General features: G+C 35.6%; 2 protein-coding genes across 2 annotated transcripts in view; one reads left to right on the top strand and one right to left on the bottom strand.

Moving 5' to 3' along the window:
• Positions 1-17,407, top strand: part of LOC112054289 (uncharacterized) — a 48,349-nt gene extending 30,942 nt beyond the window's left edge. Inside the window, exons 3-8 of the mRNA XM_024093998.2 lie at positions 7,543-7,601; positions 9,409-9,565; positions 10,259-10,439; positions 10,868-11,024; positions 11,940-12,091; positions 12,843-17,407. Coding sequence (XP_023949766.1) covers positions 7,543-7,601; positions 9,409-9,565; positions 10,259-10,439; positions 10,868-11,024; positions 11,940-12,091; positions 12,843-12,851 — 715 coding nt within the window. The 3' untranslated portion in view covers positions 12,852-17,407. The remainder of the gene's footprint in view (positions 1-7,542; positions 7,602-9,408; positions 9,566-10,258; positions 10,440-10,867; positions 11,025-11,939; positions 12,092-12,842) is intronic.
• Positions 17,408-17,910: 503 nt separating this feature from the next.
• Positions 17,911-21,737, bottom strand: LOC112054286 (28S ribosomal protein S31, mitochondrial). The gene is made up of 6 exons (XM_024093993.2): positions 21,593-21,737; positions 21,239-21,516; positions 20,645-20,768; positions 19,662-19,838; positions 19,013-19,233; positions 17,911-18,239 (listed from the first exon to the last, which is right to left on the bottom strand). The coding sequence occupies exons 1-6, from the start codon at positions 21,601-21,603 to the stop codon at positions 17,971-17,973; spliced, it is 1,080 nt and encodes a 359-aa protein (XP_023949761.1). The 5' UTR covers positions 21,604-21,737; the 3' UTR covers positions 17,911-17,970.
• Positions 21,738-22,634: the final 897 nt, after the last annotated feature.

The raw sequence follows: 22,634 nt of genomic DNA, 5'->3' as shown, positions 1-22,634 counted from the left end.
TGAGCTGTTACGTCTTAGGGTTCATTTACACGAGTGGTAACTCTACCGACGACCGCAGTCGACTGCGTCGATAGCAGCTGCCGCTCGTGTAAATGAACACTAATCCCAAAATGTCCAGTGTCCTAAAACGTCCAGTATTAAAAGGTCCACTTTCCAAATCGTCTAGCGTCTCAAAATGTCAAGTCCCAGTCAGTTTGTTTGTCTGTGTGTTGGAACTGCGTTTGACTTCTGAAATTACATTCCCCCTGCTGATAATATTAAAGCCGTTTCTGAAAGACCCACAGGAAAGAACTGTCTGAAAATCCTAAAGCTGTATGACAAACAACAAGAAATTAATACATCACTGTCTTGACACCGTCTTCAAACAGATCAGAATGTAGCACATGCAGTGATATTTTTGGCTTTTTAGATTAGTAGAAACATTTTTGTAATTATGAATCTGGTCGATTTTTTTTATTCCTCCATTTTCAATAATAACAGATAATATCACAATTGTAACAAAAGTTATACTTAAAGCATTTAGATATATAAACCACGACGATATTTTCTCATGATTAGTACAATCCCAATTTTAATAATAGGTCCTACTGCCATATCCTTTCACTCTTTACAAAATTAAACTCCCTGTTTATCATACGAAATATGAATATCCAAAGAAACGTGAAGTGTTTCATAACCGATGAGGAGTTCCCTTAACTGACCTTCGTCTTCATCATCAGACTTAATAAGAGTCACAACCCATCTAGGTGTAAAGTTCTCATTAATACAAATTAATCAGGCCCAAACAACTGCTTAAATCTATAATATATATACTGTCGAATTTAGAAACCTCCTCTTTTTTGAAGTCGGTTAAAAATCCTTTTACCTCGTAAGAACACGTCATTATACGAGTACCTACCTATCCGTCTTACGCTTGATCTATCACAAGTCGTGTCGGATTATCGTAACTAAAAGCCTTTCACACGCTTTACACTTGCTTGCAGAATAAAGGGAAAATATGTACCTCTAATTAATAGAGGTAAATAATCGTAAAATTTTAATACGGAATAACAGCAAAATATGCCGCGTCAGAAATGTCAATAAATGACGACAAAACGGCTGACAGTTTGACGGATTAATGTAGTCGGAATGTTGTAGTTGGATAGTTAGTTAAAATTCCCTCTCTGCCAATATAATTTAATTATCACCACACATTCTGACAAGCCTGGACGGTTAAGGGACTGGACGGCGCGCCTATTCACTATTTTTGGTCTTTATTATCAACCTATTAAAACAAACATCAAATCAATGTCAAAATGTCATTTACCTACTGTGTTATATCTACCAACGAATGACATTTTTACATAGAATCTCAATTACGTCAAAAATAGTCAATTAGCCTGCTGATCTGATCTCTGAGACGTTGAGTTCGATCTCCGCCTATCGGACTATTGTTTACTCACTCATATACAGGTATTACGTTTGTTTGTGGAGAAAGGGAATATTAGTCATTAATATTCTAAAAAAAATCAAAAGATTTAGACAAATATTTTGCAGACGTAATGGCGAGCGTACACTAGTATATTATGCTCGCAGAAAATGTAATCAAGAACACAATATTTTAATCTTCATCAGTTAGTAAAGTATGAAACACTGCGATAATCGAAAAAGATTTAATGAATTTCCATTTCTTCACATGATAATGTTAACTTCCGGTATTACCTACGTCTGCAATCTCTTATTAAAACTGTCCCATCCCTCCTAATTTAAATTCCCCTAACTTTTAGAAAAGCTCAAACGAAATTCATTTTAATTAACAAGATGTTAGTTTCGTGGCGAAATTGATAGGATGACTGTTTTAATTAATTAAACTAATTCGGTTCAATAGTCGAAGTTTATATGTATACGGATGTTTGGATGTTTATAACTCGATAACGCAAAAATGGCTAAATGCATTTAGTTGTACGTACATAGTTTATCATCATCATCATCATCATCAGCCGATGGACGTCCACTGGTGGACATAGGCCTCTTCGATTGACCTCCAAGTATGACGGTCTCGAGCTGCAACATAGTTTATAACCTCTATTAATAGATACCTTTTATTCTAATAATACTTTGTCTGTTAATATTTTGAAAATACTAAGTTTATTTTAATGCAACGTTTACAGGTGAAGTTATTATTTTGAATTATTCAATATCATGGAGATCGAAGACAGGTATTTCATGCTAACAAAGTAGCGAGAGTGCGTAATTAAGCCATTAATTGCATTACAAAATTGAGATTCTAAGACTGCAGCAACATCACCTAAATGTTTATGCGAGCGCAGAATCTCTGCTAAAATCAATCATATGCTTATACTAATATTATAAAGCTGAAGCTGAAGTTTGTTTGTTTGTTTGATTGAACGCGCTAATTTCAGGAACTACTGGTCGGATTTGAAAAATTCTTTCAGTGATAGATAGCCCATTTATTGAGGAAGGCTGTATATTATCCCCATATTCCTACGGGAACGGGAACCACGCGGGTGAAACCGCGCGGCGTCAGCTAGTTACTTTATATAGAGCATTTCAATTCTAAGATAGTTTGTTGATTTCGGTCCCCATCCGTTGAACTATTGTCAACCCCACTCCTAGCACAAGTTGTCGCTTAGTTGGAGGGGTAAGGGGAATATCTTTATAGACATAATAATATTATTTTAAACAAAAAAGCCTACTTTGCTAACGACATTGTAGCTCTGGGCTGCACTTAACGAGTAGACACTTACAGAATATTAATCACATTATAGATTATGGTAGACACACGTTCGATTTTCGGCAGGACTGTCTTGTATGACATTAAATTTTTCTGCAGTTTAATACATTTTGTTGTGTTCTTTGGAGATCAATGTTAATAGACTAAGTTTATACAGATTTAATGAACCGGAGTTAAAGTTGTAAAAAACTCACACTGCATAACATACAGTAGATATATTGCACACTTTTCTGTCAGATATTTTATTTATTTTGAGTAAAAATACGAGTAACATCACATAGTTTTCCTAAAATCGTGTAGAGTTAATTTGGCACCTTTTTGTGTGTTTTGCTTTTATTGAGTTTGTAAAATAATTGAAAATGCACGAACGAAACAAAAGTGATGTGTTACTTTAACTAATTTGCAATAAAATAAAAATATATATATAACATTACATGTTGTTGGTTAGTAAATTGCTTCAACAATGTATTAGATGTTCAAGATTTAAATAAGTTTTGTTTCTAAATTTGGTACTATTCAACGTATTTTATTTTAATATGTACAATTCTTTTTTCTTTTCGTTTGAAAGGCGAAACGCTCAAAATTTGCGATTAGGTAGTTGATTTTTATTTTTTTTTCCTCCTATAAGTCTTAAAGCGAATTGTCCCGTTATGAACTGCGACATGGTTACTTTAGGAGTCGTTATGGTTAAAATTAAAAAAAAAATAACTTGCGCTATATTTAGCAGCTGTTAAAATTTATATTATATGATGAGAATGACAAAACCATACGGGACGAGATAATTCCAGATAACGTGCAACTAAAGTATAAAAAGTTACTTGTTTCTTTTTATAACTCGTACATTTTTTGTGTTGGTCACCTTTACTTTATCTTTGAAAGTTTCATACATATTCGTAAACACATTAATAATTAATACGTAGGTTTACAATTATCATGATGGATTAAATAACTAATTACAATGGAACTCGGCTTTTTTAACGCTCGGCGATTGTCTGTTGCGATAATGAGGCATTGCTTGCTTTTTGTATAAATTTTACATTTCGGTTGCTTAGTAACTAAGTTTGTTAAAAAAGTTGAATATTATTCAAAAGACATTTCGATAAGATTCTCCCAGCTATTTTGTTTACGTTTAACAGTTATTACATTGTTTACGTTTAACATTTTTTAATATTTCTTAATACAATTTATTAAACTCGATTGAGCTATTATTGCCATGCCTGAAAAGCAATTCCATTTAACTTCACCTCTTTCTTTATTTAAATAAGCAATTCAATTATGAGACATTACTTTTCATTGATGGTAATTTTTCCTTATTCGTCAAGCTAGATAGCTTATAGTGTTCCAAAAGTGAATTAAAAAAAAATATATCTATAAATAATCCAATACCATGGCCAATCCGCATTGGGCCAGCGTGGTGGACTATTGACCTAACCACTCTCATTCTTGGAGGAGACTCGAGCTCAGCAGTGAGCCGAATATGGGTTGATAATGATGATGTTGGTAATCCAATACGTACTCTTAGTTAAAACAAATAAAGCTGGCTTGTTAGAATAGTTTAATAATATTTTGTTTGGGTTACTTGTAAGTAATGCTTAATTTATCCATAAATTATAATATATCCCGAATTACGTAGGTGCTATGAGATTTATTCACTGCAATTTGCAGTCATATTGCAAACATAGATTTGCATTTAGATGCCCATTTCCCACGAGATAGTCTGCACCAATCGACACTTAATTTTATCTCGAAAACACTTAACTGGAAATAATCCGAACTCGTCGGGTGAGTCACTTAAAAACCGTTTCTTATATATCGAAGGAACTATAAGTTATGCTATTGTTACTTATTTGTTCCTGCAAAAATGTAAACAAGTAAAAACGTTCGTATGTACGTTCCCCGTAACAGCGAATGCATTCTCTTTAATTAAAAGGTATGCAGCGGGTAATGGTGTAAAAATTGGTCAGATTATCCCCGCAATACGTATATGCGAGCGGCGTTCGGTGACATCTGCCGAGGATCGACGCCGTCTGTCCACTCGTCACAAGCTCCGAAATGCTAAAAATGGCATAAATAATTTATACGCGGCCAGCTCGGCTCGGTTTTTGTTGCGTCGCCGACCTGGCCACTGATGCATTTATAATATAAGGGTGCTTTTTGCAGCGTCCCTCAGCCGCGGTGGAATGCAACCGCTAAAATTGATCTTGTTCCAAACGTGAGCTGCAAAGTAAATAGTATTGGTCGCGTATTGCTCGCTGTTTGTCCGACTGATGGACTGTCGCGGACGCGTCGCAGAGGCTCCGTACATGTCTACAGTCCACACGTCACTGCGAGGCTGAATGATTTTTGATATTCACGATATACTTGCGTTTAACACTATATTTAGGCTTGGTTAACTCAACTGGTCTTTTACTCGACTTGACTAACATGTCTTTTATTGGGATTTCATACCAAAGACCTAATCTTATGTCCCCCTGGTCACTTGATGTCATTCCACCTAATTGACGAGTAGTACTGCTCCGTCGGCGTCGTTTCTACTGGTCTTCTACGTAACTTTAGATTTTTAGGTCTTTCTTGCGATTTCTATAGATTTTGTCTGCTTTAGCTGCACTCTACAATTCACATTCATTCAAGATGTCTTAATGTAAAATAACATCGTACCTATGTACTTTCTATTGATCAGGTCGAAGGCGGTGCAATGCCACTACCACTACAATTTTTTTGGCACCGCCTTCAAACTTACGCGTCGAATTGAAAACTCATCCTTTTTTGAAGTCGTTTAATAATCATAAAATACCAGTACCGATGTATAATAATTATAAAAATATAAAATTTGTAGTCTCAAATCAAATCGACACAGCCTTTTAACTACACTTCTGAGTAGGTATGTAGTTTCCTTTCCTTGAATGATTATGATCCCCGTAAACCGGTTTTCGTTGTTAATCAAAACAGGTAAAGTAATAAGTAATACATATAAATATATGCATGTAATTCCATCATTATATAATAAGCCATATTCATACATGAACGTACCTAATATTTGTTCGATTGAGATAATTAATTATTATTAGTCTATAAGTAGAAGAGATATGGGAATTTGAAATTATATCCTAATGAAATTAAATCCGAACCTATATCGGTTGGCAGCTTTATGTGGGCTGTCCTGCAGTTTTAACTGATCTAATGATATTTCTTTAAGAGATTAAGAGCCGTGATAGCTTAGTCGATATGACATCTGCCTCCGATTCCAAGTGAAAAATTAACGCTTAAGTATTTTTTCAACACATGGTACCTTTTTTTTTATTTTTTACAAGTTAGCCCTTGACTACAATCTCACCTGATGGTAAGTGATGATGCAGTCAAAGATGGAAGCGGGCTAACTTGTTAGGAGGGGGATGAAAATCCACACCCCTTTTGGTTTCTGCACGGCATCGTACCGGAACGCCAGCCACCAGCCAGACCTGGACTAATTAAGAAAATCTCAATCTGCACAGCCGGGGATCGAGCCCAGGACCTCCGTTTTGTAAATCCACCGCGCATACCACTGCGCCACGGAGGCCGTCAAAAATACCTACCTACCTACTAACAAAGCAAGGGGTTCTTGTATTTTGTAGAAAAATCTATATTGATTTTTCATCTATATTGATTTTTCTACAAAATACAAAAACCCCTTGCTTTGCAAAACTCAAAAACCATAAAATTTCGGCTAACGTCATAGTCGTATATTGCGGTATTTTAGTAGGCCTTGATGTCAGCTATCCTGTACAGTATGCCCCGTAAATAGTATTTACGGTACATCCTGTATAGTATATGTACCTACTTATTGTGTACTCATACCCTACGTTATCCCTGGACCCCGATGTTTAAACCATTGCAAAACGATATCGTACAACTTATTAGAAATTTCATTTAACATTGCACAACACAATAAGACACATTCTCTCGTGTTTGTGAAACAAAGAAACTGTTTGTAAGAAATTGTGCAAGTTTTAAAAGTTTCCTCGTTTCGCACTTTCTGGTATTCCGACAATCTTGTTTGAACCCTTTGCAAGTAGAATAAATACATACTTACTTGAAATAATTTATGTTCCAGTTTGAAAACTTTGATAAAGTTGGAATTTGGAATGCTAAAACATATAAGTACTTATTTTGTTATAGCAATCAAAAGAACCACTGTAGCAACGAATTAGATTTTTTGTATTGTCAATTGTTTTACATCTTCACTTACCATCAGGTGAGATTGTAGTGAAGGGTTAACTTGTAAAGAATAAAAAAAAAACAAAGCAGTTGAATAGAAAAATACATCGCCTTTTCAGATAATTTATAGAAGATTTTAAGATTTATTTGTAGAATAATAGCTTATTATTAAGTCTTTCTTACTAGTGAATTGTTGAACATCGTTCCAACTACAACCTAAAATTCATTTGAGTGCAGCCCTTCTCAATTCCCATATAAATTATTTAGATACGACTTTTCCAGTGGCTTTTCCAAATGTATTTTAATTTTATACGACACAATAATGAAGTTGGTTAAGCCGTTTTAACATTTACGTAACCAATATTAAAACAATCTCGGTTAAGACAGAACTGGCTAAAAAGATTTGGATGACATTTGATTTGTTACTTCCTGATAATGTAGTTTTCTATTGGTGAAAGAATTTTACAAATGGGTCAGGATTTTTTGAATATATTCGCTACAAAGATAAATCCAAAATTTTCCTCTTTATAATATTAGTGTAGATATATCCGAGTAGGTATACAATAAATATTTGAATTGAATGTACCTGAAATGTGAATTTCCTCTTGTTTCAGTAAACAGGCCGTCTTCGACGGTAAGCGGGCGATACGAGGCGGGATACCGTTTGTGTTTCGTAAGTGTTCATATTTTATTTATAAGACACACGGAATCTGTGGCTTGCACAAGGTTTTCAACTAGGGTATTCACTTTTCGTAAAAATTGTACGAAATGGAAAATACCTGCCTTCTCCAATACAGGTTCATAATATGACCTCATGGTTGGTAGTGCATTTTTGCATATATGAAGTGCATGCCACTGCACTGATGGCCCAATAATTAAGTATAGTAATGGCAGGCGTCAACAGATCCGCATCGCACGTATCGGACGCATCGCATCAAACAGATTTTAGTATTCTTTGTATAGAAAGTCATACAAGTGCGTCCACTGACCGGTGATCAGATAGCATCGGACAGATTTTATATAGCGTAAAATTAAAAATCCGTTTGATGCGATGCGCTCGATACGTACGATGAGGATTAGTGGATGTCTGCCATAAAGTAACACTTTGCGAGGCAAGCGTTGGACATGTACTATGCGTTACTTAGCGCCCGGCATAGGTGTTAAATCTCTTGAGTCTACCCTACCCTTCAGACCGGAAATCAACTTTACCGCTTGGCGGCAAATATAAACGCCAGAGTTACTTAGAACCACTTCTGGCTCAGAACAAACTGTGTGCTAGAGACGATCCGCACTTACCCTACTACTACTACACCCTACGAGTAGTAAGTACTTACTGCCTGAAAGTTGGAAACTCGTAGAAGTCTTCTATACGTCAGTTAAATGACTTTGATTGCGTTTATCTCAATTTCCGGGTATACAGTTCATTACGTATTTATCCTCAGCTAAATTCATTCAAAGGGCGTGAATGATTTGTCCACCTTTGGTTGACCGAGCTTAACTTTGACAACGCTTACCTCAATTTCTGGATTGTAAACAACTAAACAGTTCATTATGTATCATGGTCTTGTACGAGTCACTTGTCAGTTGGCAATGGGCAGTTCGGGCAATGGGTATGGGTTCGAGATTTCCAAACCGTAATATAACCAACCTTTTGATTAAGCTTATGACCTCAATTTGAAGATAATAAACAATTATTACGCATCAAACTGTCCGTCCACAGCTCAAATTAGGGTATGAGAGTCGAGAGATTTGTGAACTTTTGGTTTAACCAAGTTTGACATTAATAATAATAACTTATTTTATTCATTAGAATGCAGGTTTACAAAAGGTTGTAGCTCGATTTAGATCCTGATGCTTGCTACCATAATTATTAGGTGTAAGGAAATTTAAATAGACTTTGTAGTTTTTAATTTATAAGCAAATAGGTAACAAAACAAAATATATGTTATTGCTTATATGGATTTTATGATTCGTTCGTTATCAACCCATATTCGGTTCACTGCTGAGCTCGAATCTCCTCTCAGAGGGGTTAGGTCAATAGTCCACCACGCTGGCCCAATGCGGATTGGCAGACTTCACACACGCAGAGAATTTAAAAAATTCTCTGGTATGCAGGTTTCCTCACGATTTTTTCCTTCATCGTTTTAGACACGTGATATTTAATTTCCTATAATGCACACAACTGAAAATTTAGAGGTGCAGGTACGGATTCGAACCCACACCCTCCGAAATCGGAGGCAGAGGTTATCCAATGGGCTATCACGGCTCTCATTTTATGATTGACTAAGATGAATTACTGTGTATCAAGCGCATAAATAAGCGCTAAATCATCCTCACGTAACTCATGAGGCAACAATCTGTCCACAGTTCAGTTCGGGCACAAAATATATGTTATTGCTTAAATGGATTTTATGGACTAAGATGAATTACTGTGAACTAGGTGCGCTAACGTAACTCATGAGGTAACAATCTGTCCACAGCTCAGTTCGGGCAATGGGCGTTCGGTCCGCAGCACGGGTTCGCGCGGGTGGCGCGCTGGCACGTGGAGAAGATGCCCGAGCGACTGCCCAGCGGCGACGTGGAGGCCGTCTTCAGCCTCATGGATGACGAGTTCACGCACTCCATGTGGCACTTCCAGTTAGTACATTATCAACCCATATTCGGCTCACTACTAAGCTCGAGTCTCCTTTTAGAATGAGAGGGGTTAGGCCAATAGTCCACCACGCTGGTCCAATGCGACTACACACACGCAGAGAATTAAGAAATATCTCTGGTATGCAGGTTTTCTCACGATGTTTTACCTTCACCGTTTGAGACACGTGATATTCAATTTCATAAAATGCACACAACTGAAAAGTTGGACGTGCATGCCCCGGACCGGATTTGAACTCACACCCTCCGGAATCGGAGGCAGAGGTCATATCCACTGGGCTATCACGTCTCTTTTCAGTTAATTAGAATTCGGTCATTTCTAGTATAAGTATAGACTTACGTTATGCCTTTCAGGTTATTTTGTCGTTTTGTAGTTCTTGCCAGCTTCTACTGCCAAGTTTAGAAAAGAAGACAAGCACGCAAGATAATAGTGGTGAAGAGTTGTTCTTTTAAATAAGATTAATATGAAAATGTCACATCTAAAACAGAGGCTAGTCTGATATGACACCGCGTACATATTTGTATTGATATCATCCAAACGGTAAAGACTAAAGAATGTGTCAAACAATGAGGCAAAGGCATATATATCTACTCGTAGCTGCTCAAAAAGCTCAATCATATTCAATGAGCAACCTTTAATAACTGATATATCTAAACTTCTATTCAATTGTTTTGCAGATTCAGATTGACGTACAGACTCATCCTAAGAGAGAAAGAGTTGCACTTCAACATCGGCGTGTACAACCCGAGCAAAGAGCTGACGTTCAGTTGTCAGCTGTTGCTGCACACGTACTTCAAAGTCCCCGACGTGCGCCGCTGCCAGATCACCGGCATGCACGGCTGCATGTTCATCGACAAGGTAATCTTCGCCTCTTGCTGCCTTGTTTGTGGTGACGATGGTGATCCAATGTGGTCTATAGTCTATACCGAACCACGGTGTCGACGTAACGTACGTCGATTAATTACTATTTTACCAACACGAGTTATTAATTTTTTTTTTGAGTAAAGTATAAACCAGAGTTGGGAGATTGATGGCCTTATATACAGTGTATATCGAAATATATAAATATTTATAAGTTATCAGTATCACTTACATATGACAATTAATTTCCTATTTTGAAACTAACCATATGACGGTACTGAAATGTAAAAGGTAACCCATGTCACTGTTTTAAAATCAAGTCAGTACCTTAATAATAATTATTTATTTATAACCAATTCTTACATAAATCTTAAGTTTTAGTAAATAAAGTCTTGGTGGTGATTAATTTTGTTTTTATTGTCCAGACCCGGGAGGGCGCAGTGTACCAGGAGACGCGCGAGGTGGTCACCATCAACGAGTGGACGGACCGCATCTACCAGAACACCATGCAAGAGCACATCATCACCAACGTGGTGAGCGGCCGCAAGATGAGGATACAGAAGTACAATTTCCCTGATACCGGTAAGTTTGCGGCACTCGTTCAAAGTCAATTTATTTTAGAACAAGAGCGTTTGGTCATGTTCCAGCCCACAGATTAAGTCACGGTTGTGTTTCGGGGAGTATGTGTCGCGGTTGCGAAGTGGCATCGCAATGTCTTCACTGTTCGGAGTAAGTCTGGACTTAAAGGAACCCACTTCTTGCTATCTTCTTTTGTGAAATGTAATAATATAGAAGGAGATCGCGTGTGACAGAACGCACGAAGTATGCTTGGAGACGGAGACAATGGAGCAGCAGTGATCGTCGCGTCGATCAGGCAACCTTATCCTTAGACGAAGGGATTTTGGGTCGGTTTCGGCTGGAGTGGGAGCTCTGGCCGGTTAACGAGGAGGAGGGAGACAGGTTGGCAGAATGAGAGTTTCATAAGTGACCTCGCGGTGATCACCGAGAGGTTTCCCTACATAAGTCTACTATTTTATATCCCAAACAGATTTCCCCCTTGTAGACAAACTTAGTGGTCTTCTCCTCTCTTATAAAAGACAAGAATATGTTCTTAAGTAGGTCTTTAAGAAAGGGTTGATGATGACGATTTTGACAATGAAATCAACGTGTAACGTAAGGGAATGAAGACAGAAGACCTATGTTCTGAAGTGGGTCTTTAAGAATGGGTGAAGATGACGATTTTGACAATGAAATAAACGTGTAACGTGAGAGAATGAAGACAGAAGACCTATGTTCTGAAGTGGGTCTTTAAGAATGGGTTGATGATGACGATTTTGACAATTAAATAAACGAGTAAAGTAAGAAAATGAAGACATAAGACCTATGTTCTGAGGTGGGTTTTTGAGAATGGGTTGATGATGACGATTTTGACAATGACGTTGATTATGACACGAACGTGTAAAGTAAGTGTATGGCATATACAATTTTACATTGCAGTGATCTGGAATCCATGGGCGGAGTTCGCGAAGGAGATCCCCGACTTCGGCGACGACGAGTTCCCCAACATGGTGTGCGTGGAGGCGGGCCGCGTCGCCGCGCCCATCGTGCTGCTGCCCGGCACCGCCTTCGAGGCCAGCCAGATACTGCAGGTATGCTCCACTTAAATGACATTATCACCATTAAGGTGCGACACAAGATTTTAGGTGTCCCCGGTTATTATAAATATTGCATTCGGCTATACCACAATATCTATAGACGAGAGAAATGCAAAAGTTAACCAATAGTCGAATCAAAGCGAATCAAACATATGCGATAGGACATTTTATTTTTGCTTAATTGTTTGAGTAAGCCATAATTTATGGTCTTAAATATCGTTCTAATAGACTGAAAAAATAATTCATATATTTTTTAAACGTGTTTACATGAAAATTTTAATTTTTAAATATGTTTTTGACAATACGAGCCAAAACGCCTGTCGGCCATGACAGTCTACTGTATCATGACGTCACTATAATAAAACCCATAGGAATGGAGCGTTTTACAAAAATATTAGTTTAACAAATTAGTTCGCATTTTAGTACATCAAGTGTGTTACTGACGTCACAAAATGGCCGTTTTTGACGTTTGGAAAATTAGAAAAAGAAAGTGATATTTATATGAAGGTTTATAAGAAATCTTAGCCACCTGCATCCAGCGAATTCCTGCGACTCGCTTGATGTCGTCAGTCCACCTGGTGGGTGTGTGTGTGTGTGTGTGTCGGCCAACACTTCGCTTACTAGTGCAGGGTCGCCATTCCAGCACTTTGGGACCCCAACGTCCATCGGCACTTCTGTGATATGTGGCATTATTTAAAAATAATGATCTTTCTTTCTTTCTTTACTTTAAACATCGTGTTTGCAGGTGATGTAAGGAGGTGCCGCCTCCGCCCGCAGCCGTCCACACCGTGAAGTCAATTCGCGTCAATATTTTAATGTCTATGACAATATTGTGTCTCCACAAATATGCGAGATTGATACTAAACTGAATTTTCATATCCTTATATGCATTTCTGTTTCTTTTGTGCGGCCAATCGATAAACTATAGATTCAATATGGCCTACCGTTTACAGGCTTCACATATCTACGAATAAGGAAATATATCATATATCAACAGTGAACAAACGATACTAGAATTTCGGTGCTATGTTATGAAAAAATACTTTCGTATTCTAATGAGAAAACACAAACAGACCATTCATTAAGCTGATTGGTGTTAAACCAAGCGCTGTGATTGGTTCTTTGTTAGAAAGCGTAATAGGTAATAATTTCATAAGTGTTATTTATTATATTTTTAAAGAAAACAATGTCCAGCTATTTATTTTCAGCTTTTCCCTTTCAAATAAGAATCACTGTGGAAAGGAAGGTCCGACAATTGTCTACTTCATAATTTACGTTTATTGACCCAATTTTTTTTTCTACCTCTTCAGGAAACTAGAAGCAGCATAAGTTAGTTGCAAAAGTTTTCTTTAGAAGCTGCTATGGAATTATATTTTTGCTGTAAAAAGTACAAATGTCAAACAGACTCGGCTGATTTTTTCGTCCGAAAGATAATAACCCACTATAATTTAATTGAAACTATTGAGACTAGCATCCACTTCTGACGACAAGTAGGGTGCCAGGGTGCATTTTGACAATAGGAAGAGTTTTCTAGCGAAATAAGAGTTCTATTAATATATATCCTTATTCGTAGACTTCTGATCCATGTAACGAATTAATTAAGTATACTATGTGACTCCTATGTTCCTCAAAACAAAAACTAGACAGTTAAATACAAAACACGTAGGTATTGTGTATTTATAATGTTTGAAGTTCAAAATAAATTACGAATTAAGATATTATATTCCTAGTATACATTCCAATAAACCTTCAATCAATGTAGACTATTTATGAGCAAACTATATAGTTGCGCCCTCGACCGCGTAGTACAGGGCTGACAGCAGAAAAACGCGACAGGGAAAAGTATTTGTCAAAACGCGTTAAATTAATTTGCACCACAGGTAGGATAGTGAAAAAAAAAGTTATAAAAACATCTATTCTACTTGATTCAGGCCCACTGTTTTCGCTTGTGGCATTTAAATTCCCTTCTGTGGTCATACCCTACCACGTAGGCGAGTCCTCAAGTTAAAAAGTCAAAATAGTCATTCCTTCTAGGTCGACGGACGTTACAAGTAATTCAAAATGATGTTTTGTGAAAAAAGTATGAGAAGTCCTTTGTTCTTAGAATGGTGTTTCTCATAATTAATTGAACAAAATATCTGTCCAGTCAGATTAAATTAAAAATCGACATTCACATTCCATTAATTAAAGTTTTCAAATGGTTTTTTTTACTACACATATTTTTAGTGGATGTGGGGTTGGTCAATAAAACATTCAATTTAATGTAAAAATTATAAAAAATGGTCGTCTCTAAGACTCGCTTCCTTCTTGTCTTCCTATCAGTTCTTTGTAGTTTCTATGTTCTCTAATGTTCCTGTTTTAAGTATGTAACAAAGCTATTGTTAGTTATACACATTCTGCTGTTATTGAATTTCTCTTTGATGTTTAACAGTGACTCATGTCTTTATTAATTTGTGTAAATGTAATAATTATACATTTACACAATAATACTTCATTTCATTAATACTTGTTTGACAAGAAACATATTACAAATAACGTTTAGTAATTTATTTCGAATATTTCAATTTAATACCTTATTTAACCAACATATAATTTTTGTAATGATGTTAGTAGAAAAAAGAGGTTATATAATTAAACCACATTTGATGTTTACAACTGGCACACAAAAACTGAGCGACTTAGCTCAGGTTTGCTAATTAGCATAGTTTTAACGTGCCATTTGCGGTTCGCGTATAACCTATCTGCCTCTTTTTTCTTCTAATATCATCGTTTGTAACCTTAGTAATTCAAATTCGACAATTATTGTAACATTTACACAATTTCAAAATTTACTATTTTAAAAATAAATTATGTGAAACCATTAAAGACTTGTATATGAATATAGAAATAGGAAAACATTATTCATGTAAACGCGAACGTTATTTGTAAGATGAATAATAATTTGTGTCTCGTCTGTTGTTTAATGACAGGATATTCAATGGTACAATGTTAGTAAAAATATGGTTGATTTCTTTTATATATTTTAGGTCAAACTGTAATGTCGATAGAGTAAGCTTACAAATGTATTGATATTTTTGCTATCAGGGATGAGTGACGTCACATGTCAAAAAAAATTACCTACACGGGCGTAACCGCGGGTAATAGATAATTATAAAAAAAAAAATAATGATTTAAACTTTTTTGTATTGAGTTTAGACTAGGTTTAAACGTGTGACGTAATTTATAAATCTGTCCACATGCCTCTTGTATTCAGTCTTAATGTATAAATTTGATTTTACTGATTATGTTCAATAGGACACATATCACTAAACCGTACAGTAAGTCATAACTTAGTAATTTTATGGTTTTTTTCTACAAAGTGAAACCATTTTAGAATTTTGCAATTCGATAACATTTTTCATATGTTTTTTGTATTAACAGTTTATTGACATTCTGTAATTATTTTCTATGGTATTGACGGCAATCTAAATATTTTTTTAAATAAAAATTTCGTTTGTGTTTGATTAAAACACTTTTAAATTCACTAGTTCGGAAAAGCGAATTTTGTAGCTCGAACATAAAATTCTACCATACATGTTAGTATGAAAAACGGTTCAAATCTTGTTGTTGTGTGTTGCGGTTAAATCCCTGCTCAGGGTTTTTTCCATCTTAGTGGAATTCAATTAAAATCCTTTGAAATACAATACACATACTGACGACGTACAATAATTTTGAAGCCCATAATGATAATAATTAATCAATTGTGAGTTTTATAAACTATCGACATGATAATTATTAATTAATAATATGCATGCCGCTTCACTCTCTACACAAAATACTCATGACAATATGTTTGTTTAGTAAGTTATTTTTTTTTTATAAATGTTAGCTGTTAATGCGTCGCTTTGTAATAATAATTTATGAATAGTTATGTAATAGAAGAATGATTTTGATTACAACTATTTTACTTCCCATTTTGGTTTACAATGTCGAAAGTCAATTACTTGCTTTGCCTCTGTTTCAGTGTTCTGACGCAAAAAATACATAATTAGTTATATGGTAATGTATAATTTTAGATTCATTTGTAGTAGGTAAGGTACCTATTGTATTGAAATGAAGAAATTCTTATTGAATTGTCTACCATTCATATAGTATACATACGAGTATATGTAAATACCTATGTGTTAAAATTATCTATGAAAGTCCTTTGTCGGATGTCACTTTAAGGATTTTAATTCTACAAGCAGAGTGATGTTATAACAAGTGTACATATGTATTCATATGTACAGCTGGCCTATTCACTATTTTGGTCTTTATTATCAACCTATCAAAATAAACATCAATTCATTTGACAAAATGTCATCCACCTACATAAAATATCCACCAGTAAGCACCGGATGACATTAATTGTTACATAGAATTACAATTTCGTGTATGTCAACTAGTCAACGTCAATCAAATGTCAACGTCAAATGTCAACTAGTGTATGTCAACGCAGCAAGCTAATTCACTATTTCAGACGTATACGTCTGAAATAGTGAATTAGCTTGCTGCGTCAAAGATAGTGAGTTAGCCTGCAGGAGTCTTGTCGATAATGTTATAGACAAACATAAGAAATTTCAATAAAATAAATTATTTGAATGTTAATAAATAATAAAAAAATATTGTGACTTCCAGCGTGTTTTCAGAGATTGCAACCTATGAATCACCATTATGGGCAATGGGATTAAATAATATTTTTTTCATATAATTATGTATTTTATTTACTTGATAATACCTCTATGATTTTAAATGAACTTCTTCATTTTAATACATCAATAATGGGAATAAAATTATATTGAAATTATACCTAAATGTCCTTTGTTAGAAATTAATAATGTACATACAGCCACATGATTTGTACAAATTGACATAATTTTTTATGTACACTATATTATTTTTATTTTTTTTTTTATTTGAACACTTTTTGGAGGCTTTTAAAGTATACGACAAGTAATATAAGAGTATGTACTTAGATGTAATGAGTTCCTTGTTCTTTTGTAAGAATATAAAATGCAATTAAATGAGTACTTGTGATAGATGTAATGTTTTGTAAGGTTTTCCACGTGGATTGTTGAATAATATGTATTGCGATGTCGCAAACCGGTTCTATGATAATCATAAAAATATTATAGTTTCGACGAAGTATGTATAAATATATAAATATTTGATTCAAATGATCGAACTTTTAATCCTCTTGTAACATTATGATTAATACTGGTGATTTTAACATCGAATATTAACAGAAACTGTACTTCCATAGGTGCAATAAAGTGAAGTAATTAGTATACATTATAAGTGTTTTTATTTTGAACCCCCTGCCCCATATAATCTTGATGCTGGACCTATTTTAGGCGATAGTTTAATGTCTACTAATGCTATAATGGTTTAAAACATTAGATAACAAATTCATTTCGTCAAAATACGTACAATAAAATGCATTATGGAATAGTGTGTTGTTAAGTACCTACCTATAGCTTGGCAAGTTCGTTCGTAACACTCCATGGTCCGCGCGGGCCGGGGTACGTGTAGCGATGAATGAAAAACCAACGACTGATGCACCTCACTTCCCCGCATGCACGATTTCACACCCGCGCAGTCTTTCCTCCCGTCGCCCACATATCATGAGAGTGTCCTCAACGAACTTACCAAGCTATACTCAGATGTTCTTCTGACTTTAGTTTGTGTGTATTCTACATATTTTTAAATGTACCTGTGGTTTTAAATAATCCCTATAGCTGCTTACATTTTTCTTTACATTAGGGTTATGTAATGTGGGATAAATCAAAAAACTCTTATGCTTATAAATTTAATCTATAGCCTAATTTAATAATATTAATATTAAATTACATAATTTACGTAGTAGCTTCACTAGTTCCACTGGTAGGTTTTAACTCCCACACGCCGATTTCTTTGAGTACATCCTGTTTAGATTCGAAGTACTCTTTGTACCACATAATGTGATCGAATTTCTCCTTCGCCGTGTAAAAAGCGTTCTTCGAAAGGCCAACGCAGACCAGCTCCATGAAATGCCGGATCGGACCTTTAGTTGGACACCAACCCTCTAGGTGCGAGTCAATGAATATGTGTTCAGAAAAGTGAACATTCTGCTCTTCTTCCATTCCTACAAAGTAGAAATTATTTTATTAAATGTAAAAATACGATGGACGTTGGGATCCCAAAGCACTGGAATGGCGACCCCGCACTAGTAAGCGCAGTGTTGGTCGACCCCCAACCAGGTGGACTGACGACATTAAGCGAGTCGCTGGGATTCGCTGGATGCAGGTGGCTCAATATCGTGATGTTTGGAAGTCCCTACAAAAGTGTACAGTGGACGTCCATCGGCTTATATGATGATGATGATGATGATGAAAAATACTTACTCTCTCCTCTTACATCAAGACTTTGTGGGACCGACTTTTGTCATAGATTAAGTGAATGAATCAACTCATTTTTAACACTTTTTTGGAGGATTTCAATATTGGAATCTGTATGTTTTTTTGGCGATAAAAAACGGTCGCCAATTTTTGGACATGAGCGGAGCGCCTATCAGTGCGCAAGTTTATTTGTTACCGTTCACGTCTACTCAATGGATTACTGATGCAGACACTTTGTCAGGGATACATACAATTTTATAGAGTAGCTTCAGAAAAAAAAAAAGATTATGAGAGATAGAAAAATATAACATAAATAAAGAAAATTAAATATTACTCATAAATATTTTGTGGTGAACATACATAACTATGTGTTTTTTTAAATTTATTTATTATTCAACAACAAACAAAATACATATTGAAATTAAGCTTAACCATAATGCAGTAGCTTTATATCCACAATTGGTTTTACTGTGCACTGTGTATGAAGTGACATGGTAAAGCTAGTTTCAAATCAACCAACCTTGTTCATTATCAATAGGGAACTTCCACACTTTCCCCTGTTCAGTCCACACTATCATCTTCTGGAAGTAATTAGCTGGCGGCTGAGACGTAGCCAACATCAGCTCTCGTTGGTTCAACTGTTCCCACACGTCGAGCTTGGTCCCATAGTTCACTTGCTGTGGTTTGAAAATTCCAAGTGGCTCTCCACTGAATATGTCAATGGTGTTTGCTTGAGCCAAACTGTAAGTTATAAAAATTAAAGCTTAATCATATGTATAATATTAAGTACACTTGTTAAATTTTGTACGAAAGACAATTTTCTTTATCATGCTAACATAACAGGCATCTGTCGATTGGCCTTTGCATATGAGAGTAATATATTTATGCAAGTAATTTTTAAATATCAGTTATTGTAATGACAATTTATTAGAAACAGCAGAATTGAGTTTCTTTCAAGCCCTTTTCACTACAGTCTGCCCTTTGATCTTGTCACCAATTTTTAAAAATTCTCTCACAAATGACATAGACAATTTTTCAAAAATGGTTAAAAATTAGCTTACTGGAAATTAAATTTTATTGGAGCTTGCAATGTTTTTAATATTTTTATTTTCATTAAAAAATAATATGAACTTTTACACAGTTAATTATTGTAAAATATAACCAGTTACCTTTTTCTTTGTTTTGGCATTTGTTCTTCTGTCTGCTGCCTCGGGCTGTAGCGAGGTCTTTGTGTGACAGTTCTAGCTTTCTCTGTTAAACGTTTAACTTGCTGTCCCCTGGTCTCTCTAGGTGCTGTTTCCTCAGCGTCCCTAGATCTGTCTACCTTCATGCCTACTATTAAATCACTGAAAAGAGTGACATAATATGCATAAATAATTAAATATATTGTATTTTTTTTGTTATTATTTTATCACAACAGAAGATAACAGTATCAAAAGAGATTTGAAATTTTTGTACTGGAACTGGCATAACTGAACAATCACATGAGATGAAAAATCAATAGGCACAATGTAATGGTCAATGTATATTATCATACAGGTAAACACATGTTGAGTTTAGGGTCTTTATTAATTCTTAGAAATAAAATGTGTTCATGTATTAGAGTTAAGGCCCACTTCTTCATATTTCTTCACACAGTTTGTTACTTTTCTGTACACAAGACATACTGATGTTGATTTGATACTTTTAATGAAAGGTACCACATGCAGGGAAATTTATATCTAAAATGACTTACTGATTTTATGCATACACAAAAATAATTCTTTCATATTATTTATTGTTTTGATTGAAATTAACAAAAATTTGAAACTTAATTTTATGCATTAATACATTTTTTCTATTAATACCCATGGATTTAAAGGTTCAATAATCTACACTAATATTATAAAGCTGAACAGTTTGTTTGTTTGTTTGGTTTTGAATTTTTGTGTTAGATAGCCCCTTTTTTCGAGGAAGGCTATAGGGTATATATTATCCCTGTATTCCTACGGGAACAGGAACCACGCAGGTGAAGCCACACGGCATCAGCTAGTACTTCATAAAAAATATTTTGTTACTTCAAAACATGTCCCTTCAATGTCACTATAATAGATTTTGACTGTATGTGTATTATATATTTTTTTTGATTTCTTAGAATGATATTCATCATTACCTAAGAGTGGTGGTGGTTTGGTTGATTTTGCCCAGCACTCTGGAAAGCAGTTCTGCTTCTGTTTGCTTAACATTACCCCCAATAGCCTGCGCCACTTCTGTAGCTGCTTTTGTAATGTTTTCCTCTGAAATCAGTAACAGTAAATTAGTAAACAGATTTTTTTATTACTATTATTTAATTACTGTTGGACACAATGAGTTTTGTATAAGTAAGTAATAATTGTCTTTGGAAACATCTGATGTTATGTGAGAATCACTATATAATATAAAACAAAGTCACTTTCTCTGCATAATAGTTTACGCAACATAGCGTTTGTGGCAGTACCGGCCGGGTAGGGCGGTAGGAATTCACAGTTTTTCTCATTTCTGTAGTATATTTAGTATCAGCATTGCACCTGTGTGAAGTCGGGGCGGGTCGCTAGTACTTTAATGATAGTTGGCTAATTTAAATTACAATACAACCATGACTTGTTTCTATATAGATCAAATACCTGTCAGTAACAATATTTCAAAAAACCACTTGGTTTACACGCCAAACTGAATAAGCCATAAAATTAAATTACGATAAACAAATAGTATTGATGTGTGTTGTTACCAATTTTTTCCATTTTAACTTCAATAACATCCGGCTTCTGTTTCTTCGGTCTCTCTGGTGCTGTGGTAAACCTTTCGCGGTATTCACTGTCAGATATTTGCGGCTCAGCCATCATGAGTTTTAGGAGCGCCTGAATTTTTTCTGTGCTCGATTCAGCACCATCTTTCTTTTCATCCTTTGGGTCTTTCGCTTTAACCTCGGGCATCTTGGCGTCATGTTCTGGTGGTTTATCTGACAAACAGCGCACAAAGAATTTTATATCACGCCTGATTCTTAACCTGAAAGAATTATCTTCCGATTAGTAGAGTACTCGCCAGTTCTTATAAAACTTTAGTCACGATGCGAAATAATTACCGGGAAAGCATTCTATTTACAATCACAGGTCAGTTAACAGAATAACTATTAACTTCACTTCACTAAAATCTTGTTAGATTAGTTATTTTTTTCAATGAGCTAAAGTCTGTTTACAATTTATTTATTTTGACACTGACAGTGACAGTGACAAAATGAACATACACAGACTATAGACTTTGTAAATGTCAAAGTCGAACTCACTTTCTGTCTTGGCATATCCAAAAGTCATTAAATTAAAGAAGAAGAACTCATTTCTTTAACTGGCTCTGCGATCTAAGACTTATGAGCCTTGTCAAACTTAGTCGTCTCGTCTTTGCCGATTCGGCAACAGCGACTGGAGACTCTGTCACATTACACGCGGGCTTCGATCATGCGCCCTCATGTGACTTATGTACCCTATTTTTGCGCGGAATGTCCTGGAGCAAACAGGACAAGTTAGGGTACCGTCCACATAATTATATGATATTGGAGGGTGGCTTGGCCTTAAGTTGTTCACGACGATTATCCAGATCCCGCCTCCGCCTATCTTCAAAACCAAAGGTACTCCGCTAAACATAGGACCTCCACTCAAACTTAGTATTGCCAGATCAAAGAACATCCATTTTCCTCCTCTGCGGAAGCCTCCTCAGACAGTCAGACTCTGAGTCAAAGCAGGCAAGAGTAGCAAGAGGAAGTCCTGCCACTGGACCGAGGCAGTTCTTCACATGCGTAATCGTATCCATATTCCATATTCAAGACGTTTTAAATATTTCTAACAAACGTCGGCCGCTCGATCGCAAGAGAATTAAAAATTTTTGTCAGAAGGCGCCAAATTTTGAGTCCGCTCTGAACACGAGGCGTGTGTTGCGCAGTAAACAAATACATATCCCGAATGAGTTATGAACTATTTGCGCAATTCAACATGTTGGAGCGGACTCAAAGCGGCGCAAGCTACCTGTAATAGATTTTTTTTAATTCTTCACAAAAGTTAGCTGTAATTGGTACCTAATTGTTAGGAGGAGGATAAGAAATCCACACCCCTTTCGATGTCTACACGACATCG

The sequence above is a fragment of the Bicyclus anynana genome, chromosome 1 (assembly GCF_947172395.1).
Source record: "Bicyclus anynana chromosome 1, ilBicAnyn1.1, whole genome shotgun sequence".
NCBI classification, from domain to species: domain Eukaryota; kingdom Metazoa; phylum Arthropoda; class Insecta; order Lepidoptera; family Nymphalidae; genus Bicyclus; species Bicyclus anynana.
The sequence above is the reverse complement of the archived record's forward strand: the minus strand, read 5'-3'. Positions and strand labels throughout refer to the sequence as shown.